We start from the raw sequence: 7302 nt of genomic DNA, 5'->3' as shown, positions 1-7302 counted from the left end.
TGCATTGCATGTATTACTAGCACAGATGTAAACAATGTGTGTAGGGCTAAATTTAGAATTCTCCCATTTGTTTGATCTGATTAACTGTGTTTGGCATTTATGTTATTCTCATACTAAAGCCAAAATACATTGATTATTATAAATGAAAAATAATGATCCAAAATGATTTTTCACAATACATATTATTTAGGTCAAAGCATTTTAAAACTTTTTTCTATGAAATTTCCAACAAACCCGTTTGAAAATCCCTGATTTATGCACTTTAATAGGCATTTATGAATTACTGATCTGTTAAGCATTTATGGCCAAATGAAAGTTATTAGTTTTCCCTATTTGATGAAAATATCCTACACACCATAAATATTAATTAAATCTTAATTAAGAAACAGAGACTGAATATTAAAAGTAATTTATTATCTTATAATAAATAAAAAACAAAATAAAAAATAGAGAGATCCACTGGTGAAATCTAATAGAGTCTCCCAGCGTCTGGTCTGTTAGACTACATGCAGCGCTCTGCTTCTGTCGTATCTCTCGCTCACATTTACAGCTCCTCCTGACCGCTGCGTCTCTGTCCGAGTTCAGTCAGTGACCTCATCACATCCTCCAGTGGTTTCTGCCCGAGCTGCTTCCCTCCTCTCGTCCGCACGCTCACGCTCCCGCTTTCACGCTCTTTCTCTCCGACCACTGCGTGACAAACAGAGCAAGGTTTGCTTTATCTGACCTTTTCTTAATAGGCCCCAGAACACTCATTCATTACACATGTGTTTTCTGGATGGGAACAATTAAACCATTAAAACACTTAAAGGAGAACTCCGGTCAATTTTAACATTGAGCTCATTTTTTTGTACGTTTGGAGTGCTGTCAATACAGAGAACGACGACAAAAATCGGTGTTACCTACACCAAGTTATTCTATTTTTAAAATTTGCACCCTGTTGACTTCAATAGGGCAAGTACTAAACCTGCTTTTAGCCTCTTAACATCCTTGATGTGTCATTACAAGTGCACAGAAAATGTGAGTGATTCCTTCTGAGTGAACACGAGTGGATCTGACTGCAGTAGATGTGAAAGATATTAATAAATATGATGTTATTTAAGCCAGCGCAAATACCTGTTTACATCCTGTTTTTCGGTTGAAGTCCAAAGTAGTCGATTGCCGAGTTCACGCGCGTGATCATAGGTAACTAAACCTATGCGGGTGAACTCGGCAATCGACTACTTTGGACTTCAACTGAAAAACAGGATGTAAACACAGGTATTTGCGCTGGCTTAAATAACATCATTTTTATACATATCTTTCACATCTACTGCAGTCAGATTCACTCGTGTTCACTCTGAAGGAATCACTCACATTAGCTGTGCACTTGTAATGACACTTAAAAGATGTTAAGAGGCTAAAAGCAGGTTTAGTACTTGCCCCATTGAAGTCAACAGGGTGCAAATTTTAAAAAGAGGATAACACGGTGTAGGTAACACCGATTTTTGTCGTTGTTCTCTGTATTGACAGCACTCCAAATTTACAAAAAAATGAGCTCAATGTTAAAATTGACCGGAGTTCTCCTTTAAAGCTGAAGCGTGTCATTTCTGCACTACACAGAACTGCAGAAATCATGGGATAAGAGAAAGCATTTCTGTGTTTAAAAAAACACTTAATATACAGTAATATTACTGAATTAATGAACTTTTGCAACATCAACACTGCTACTGAACCGAATTGAATCGACACTGAACTAAATTGAGCTGAATAGTCTTTTTAGAGCTGTTTATAGCAGAATTTGTCTTATATTTTTAATGAAGTTTGATTCATTGAATCTGTGTTGTATAAAGCTCTATAGAAATGAAGGTGACTTGATTTAAAATATGGCAACATCCCAGAATAAATCCTTACCGAATATATAATTGTACTGTGCGAGCTGTGCAGAGCGGATTTTCTTATTTAAGGTGTTGCCACGATCATCATCAATATCAGCCATGAACCCAGCTTCCCTCAGTCTGCAGACCACCTTAAACCCAGAGCACAATGCATCAAACACCCATTACTATCCATAACATGTTTTTATATAAATGAAGTTTGTCCAGAGAGTTGTTTCTTCTGACCTCTCGCCCATATGTCTCACTGTCACCCCCTACTGGCACAACCATCACCTGTGCTGGAGACAGCCAGAAAGGCCTGAGAAAGAAAGAAACATGAGAACTTTACCAATTCCAAACATCACTGAACTCACACACAAACATGCACACACACCATTTCCCCCCAAAGTTTTCGGCCAGGATAGCGATCATCCTCTCCAAGGACCCCAGCACTGCCCGGTGTATCATGATCGGCCTGTGCATCTGTCCATCAGCCCTGAAAAACACAATCACATGACATCAACTTACAGACTCTGAAATAGAATATGGAGAACAAGGTGTTTAACATATTCTAAGGATTAGAACCATTTAACGTGATATTCAGACAGTATTTATTGTACCGCCTTTGATTTTCCATATTTTTCAGAATATAAACCACATTTTTTATCATCTGAAATATGCTGTGACAAAATCCAATTCGACTCATACAACGCAATTAAGGTGAAGCACATAACGTGCACACATTTGGATTCATGCCGAATGAGAGCGGTGCGTGAGCACAACATACTTGAAATAAAAGTAAACCAAAAAAATAATAAAAATATTTACACTTTATTTTAAGGTTTCTTAGTTACAGTGTGATTATACATTTAAGTACTGAGTAATATTAATTAACTACATGTACTTACTATAAGGTTAGGGCTTGGTTTATGGTTAATTGGTTGTAAATATGCATAATTTATAGTTATTACTATACTTACTACATGTAACGTGTAACAAGGAAAAAAATATTTACCCAACAAACTTATTTCATCTATTCTTATCTAATCTTATTTCATTTCTCATTTTCATTTAGTTTAGCATGATAAAAAAATAAAAATAAACTTAATTAAAATTAATTTGATGCACTAAAATAGCAAACTAAAACTAAAATAAATAAATAAAAACTATTTGGACATTTAAAAAACAATGACTAATAAAAATGATAAAAACAACAAAAGTACTAAACATTTTAAATAAAATAACTTGATGCACTAAAATAGCAAACTAAAACAAAAATAAATAAAAACTATTTAGACATTTAAAAAAATATGATAAAAAACAAAATGACTAAATATTAGAATTAAATTAACTTGAGGCACTAAAATAAACAAACTAAAATAAATTAATAAAAACTATTTGGACATTTAAAAAACAATAACTAATAAAAATGATAAAAACAAAATTAACTTTAAAATGAAAAATTAACTTGAGGCACTTAAATAGCAAACTAAAACAAATCTAAATGAATAAAAATTATATAGACAATTAAAAACAAACAACTAAAAAATAACAAAAATTACTAAAACTTCAAAATTAAAATGAAAACTGAAAATAACATAATGAGACACATAATGAGAATTGTGGGGGAAATGTGCTTAGTGTTTATGAAGATAATTTCACATTGTAGAACATCTTAATGGTCTTAAAACAGGCTTCATTTTCTTCATAATTGTTCATATTTTATTCAGATTTAGGGTTAAAAAGCGACCTAAACATCTATATGTGACCGTATCAGTCAGGAGAGACCGTACCCGATATACTGCAGGTTAAATCTGATGGGCAGCTGGAAGTCCAGCTGAATTGTGGCGCACTGGTGCTGTCGGCCCAGGGCGTCCCGTATCTGGATGTCGATCTGAACAGATTGTAAAAGAACTACGGTAAATTAAGTGCCAAGCTGAACACCAAATTTCTCTTTAGCGTCTAACAAGGGACGAACTACTGAGCTACAAGCTTCACTGCTCAGAAACCGATGACAGATGAAGTCAAGAACATTTATATATAAGAGCTGCAGCAGAGCGAATGAATCTGATGTGTGTTTAAAAACAATCGACCCTCCAGCCAGGAAAACTGCATACTTTTATGCAGCAAGGATACATTAAACACATTTATATTGTTACAAAAGTTTTCTATTTCAAATAAATGCTGTTCTTTTGAACTGTGATTTTTTTTATTTTTTTTTAAGATCCGTTGATGAGAAGTTTCCACAAAAATATGAAGCAGCATAACTGTTTTCAACACTGATAATAATAAGTAATATTTATTGAGCTCAAATCCTCATATTAGAATGATTTCTGAAGGATCATGTGACACTGAAGACTGGAGTAATGATGCTGGAAATTCAGCTTTGATCACAGGAATAATTTCATTAAGATATATTACAACAGAAAACAGTCATTTTAAATTGTAATCTTTAACAATATTACCATTTTTAATGTATTTTGATCAAATAAATAGAGCCTTGCTGAACAAAAAATAGCTCAAAAACATAAAATTTGGGGGTTAGTAAGATATTTTTTGTATAGATGTATAACTGATGCATAACTTATTAATATACTTCAAAAGGTTAAAAATGTATGAGGGAAAGTGAATATCCCTTTTTCACCATTTTGTTTCACTAGTACTTTTTTTTTTTTTTTTTTTTCATGCAGTATCCAGCAGTGTCTCTCTTCCTGCCGGCTTCACCTTGGGTCCATAAAACGCCCCATCTCCGGGGTTTAACTCCCAGTGCTCCTCAAACTGCTTGAGACTGCTCTCCAACTGCTGCTCCGGGACAAATACAAGAGAGAGAGAGAGAGAGAGAGAGAGAAGAGAGAGAGAGAGAGAGAGAGAGAGAGAGAGAGAGAGAGAGAGAGAGAGAGAGAGAGAGAGAGAGAGAGAGAGAGAGAGAGAGAGAGAGAGTCATTTCAGAGGGAAATCTGGAATGTGTCAGTGTACAAGTTTGGCCCTGGAAGCAGTAATAAAAGAACCTTCTGTAAACATCTAATTCAATAATCTCAAAACATGCGGAGCTGAAAACAGCATTAGTTTGAGGAAGAGAGCGCTAGGAGAGATTTTAGTTTCCTTGTTTAACCCCCCCAAATCAGACAACCCTGCCTGGAAACCACATCCATTCTTATAAAAGCAAAGGCCTTGAGCAGTGCGTTTAACAATATAACACCTTATATACGGCATACTCGGCTCTGATTGGCTCACTGATTCTCTTCACACATTGGCTGTATGTTTCCCTCCTCTGACACTCATGACCTGCTCGCCTCATGCCACACTGTGACCCAGATGATCAACCTGAATGAATCCCTGTCATGTATGCCGTCTGTTTGGACCTGCCCTACACTTACTCCGCATGTTTCCTATATTATCTCACCGCATATGTTAGTACATGTACAGACAGGATCTTATAATCCTGACACCAGATGCAGGAACACAAACAGCCTTCTGCGTCACGCACCACTGTTGTTAACTAAAACTACTAAAAATTGCTCAGCAATTGAAAAAAAAAGTTGCAATGAAATCTAAATATTAAATAATTTTAAATTAGAAACACTGCCTAGGCAACTACCTGATATGATATGACTAAATAGATATGATTAAGCTGAAGTACTAAAATGACTAAAAACTTAAAATCATAAATTAACGGCAAATAGAAAATAGAAAATGACAAAAGCACATAAACTACAAATATTAGATTATTTTTTATTATAAATGATGCCTTGGTAACTAACAGAAATACTTGAAGTACTAAAATGACAAACTTATAAATGAATGCAAAACAGGAATATTTTTAAGTCAAATAAAAATGACAAGCTCATAAAATTACTACAACTTAAAATAAAAAAATGAAAATCAAATTGAAATAAAATGAGATATAAATATTAGATTTTAAAATTAGAAATGTTGCCTTGATTAAGCTGAAGTACTATTATTACTAAAACTGAAATAAAAATAATTGAATGAATAATTTATTAAAATTAATAAAAATGACAAAAGCACATGACAAAATTACTAAAAACCTTAATTAAAAGTAAACAATGCTAAAATAGAGTAAAGTTTTAAAGTAAAGTAGCGTTGATAAAAGCTAAAAAAATTACTAAAACTTAATGAAGTGAAAGTTGAAATAAAATTAAAAATAAATCTTAGATTATTTTAAATTAAAAATGATGCCGTATCAATATAAATATTAGATTATTTTAAATTAAAAGTATGTCTTAGCAACTAACAGAAATAAAAAAAGTTGAAGTTGAAGTACTAAAATTACGAAAACTGAAACAAAATTTCTTTTTAAGTTGAAATAATTTTTTTTTTATTTTGAATTAGAAATGTTGCCTTGGCAACTTACAGAAATAAATACGATTAAGCTGAAGTACCAATATAACTAAAACTGAAGTATAAAAATAAATTAACACTAAATAGAAATATCTATAAAAAACTAATAAAAATGAAAAAAGCACAAATTACTAAAACGTAAATTAAAAGTAAATATAATATTGAAATAAAATATAAATATTAGATTATTTTAAATTAGGAATGTTGCCTTAGCAAAAAACATAAATAAAAAAAGGTTGAAGTTAAAGTACTAAAATTACTAAAACAAATAAATTAATGCTAAATAGAAACCTTAAAAAAAGACAAAAAGCACATCACTAATTAAAATTAAAGGTGAAAATATAAAAATAAGCTCATTCAAAATATTAAGAAGTACTATAATAGTATATGAATAATACTAAAATAACACTGTGGTGGGTGGCGCTCAACAGGTGAGCGAGTGATTGACAGGCGTACCTGTTCGGCACAGTCCCAGAGGGCGGGCTCTCCCAGACAGGGTGTGGGTCGTGTGGAGAGGAGACAGTGAAAGGAGAAACCGAAGACGCGATATACGCTCCTCACGAAGTCCAAACACGCCGTGATCTCCTCCTCCAGCTGAAGAGAGAAAAGAGACGCAGCAACGAATAAACAAGTGCAGGGTGTGTATGAGAGACAGTATAAACACTGACATTATAAAACATAAATCATACGTCAGTCCAAATACAAACGAGTGAGACGCATTCCTTACACAGAAGACCAAAGCAAGAGCTGCACAAACATACAGACACAAAAACACTATTATATGACGAATAATGTGCTACATAACTGTTGGGCTTCCTCAAGAGAGAGAAAAATACATGCTTTACTTTCAGAAATACAGATGGAAAACAAGAAAAGTCAAATAAATAGGGTAACAAATCTAAGGTTTTGTTAATGGATTAAGACACACAGCTTTTGTTTAGAAGACCATTTATATGGGGTCACTGCCGATCTGTGATTTGAAGCATTCATTATCTTAAAACTCCTTAAAAAGCACCATGTGGTAATTAAGTTTAGCTAACTATAATAACTTCAACCGTAAGGAAGCCAATTATAGACTTTAATCAGG

At 33.3% G+C, this 7302-nt stretch overlaps 1 protein-coding gene across 3 annotated transcripts in view; it reads right to left on the bottom strand.

Annotated features, from left to right (window-relative positions):
- Positions 1 to 393: 393 nt before the first annotated feature.
- Positions 394 to 7302, bottom strand: part of tars2 (threonyl-tRNA synthetase 2, mitochondrial) — a 26048-nt gene continuing 19139 nt past the window's right edge. For 2 of the 3 annotated variants that reach the window (XM_081389360.1, XM_081389359.1), the window contains exons 12-18: positions 6672 to 6809; positions 4578 to 4655; positions 3647 to 3747; positions 2248 to 2349; positions 2100 to 2172; positions 1891 to 2005; positions 394 to 687 (exon numbers count right to left, since the gene is read on the bottom strand). In XM_081389360.1, the coding sequence (XP_081245486.1) occupies positions 545 to 687; positions 1891 to 2005; positions 2100 to 2172; positions 2248 to 2349; positions 3647 to 3747; positions 4578 to 4655; positions 6672 to 6809 (750 nt within the window). In that variant the 3' untranslated portion in view covers positions 394 to 544. The remainder of the gene's footprint in view (positions 688 to 1890; positions 2006 to 2099; positions 2173 to 2247; positions 2350 to 3646; positions 3748 to 4577; positions 4656 to 6671; positions 6810 to 7302) is intronic. The other variant, XM_081389361.1, reaches the window with a different exon arrangement.

The sequence above is a fragment of the Scardinius erythrophthalmus genome (genome assembly GCF_964197995.2).
Source record: "Scardinius erythrophthalmus genome assembly, chromosome: 16".
Classification (NCBI taxonomy): Eukaryota; Metazoa; Chordata; class Actinopteri; order Cypriniformes; family Leuciscidae; genus Scardinius; species Scardinius erythrophthalmus.
Note: the sequence above shows the minus strand (reverse complement) of the source record. Positions and strands in the feature narration are given on the sequence as shown.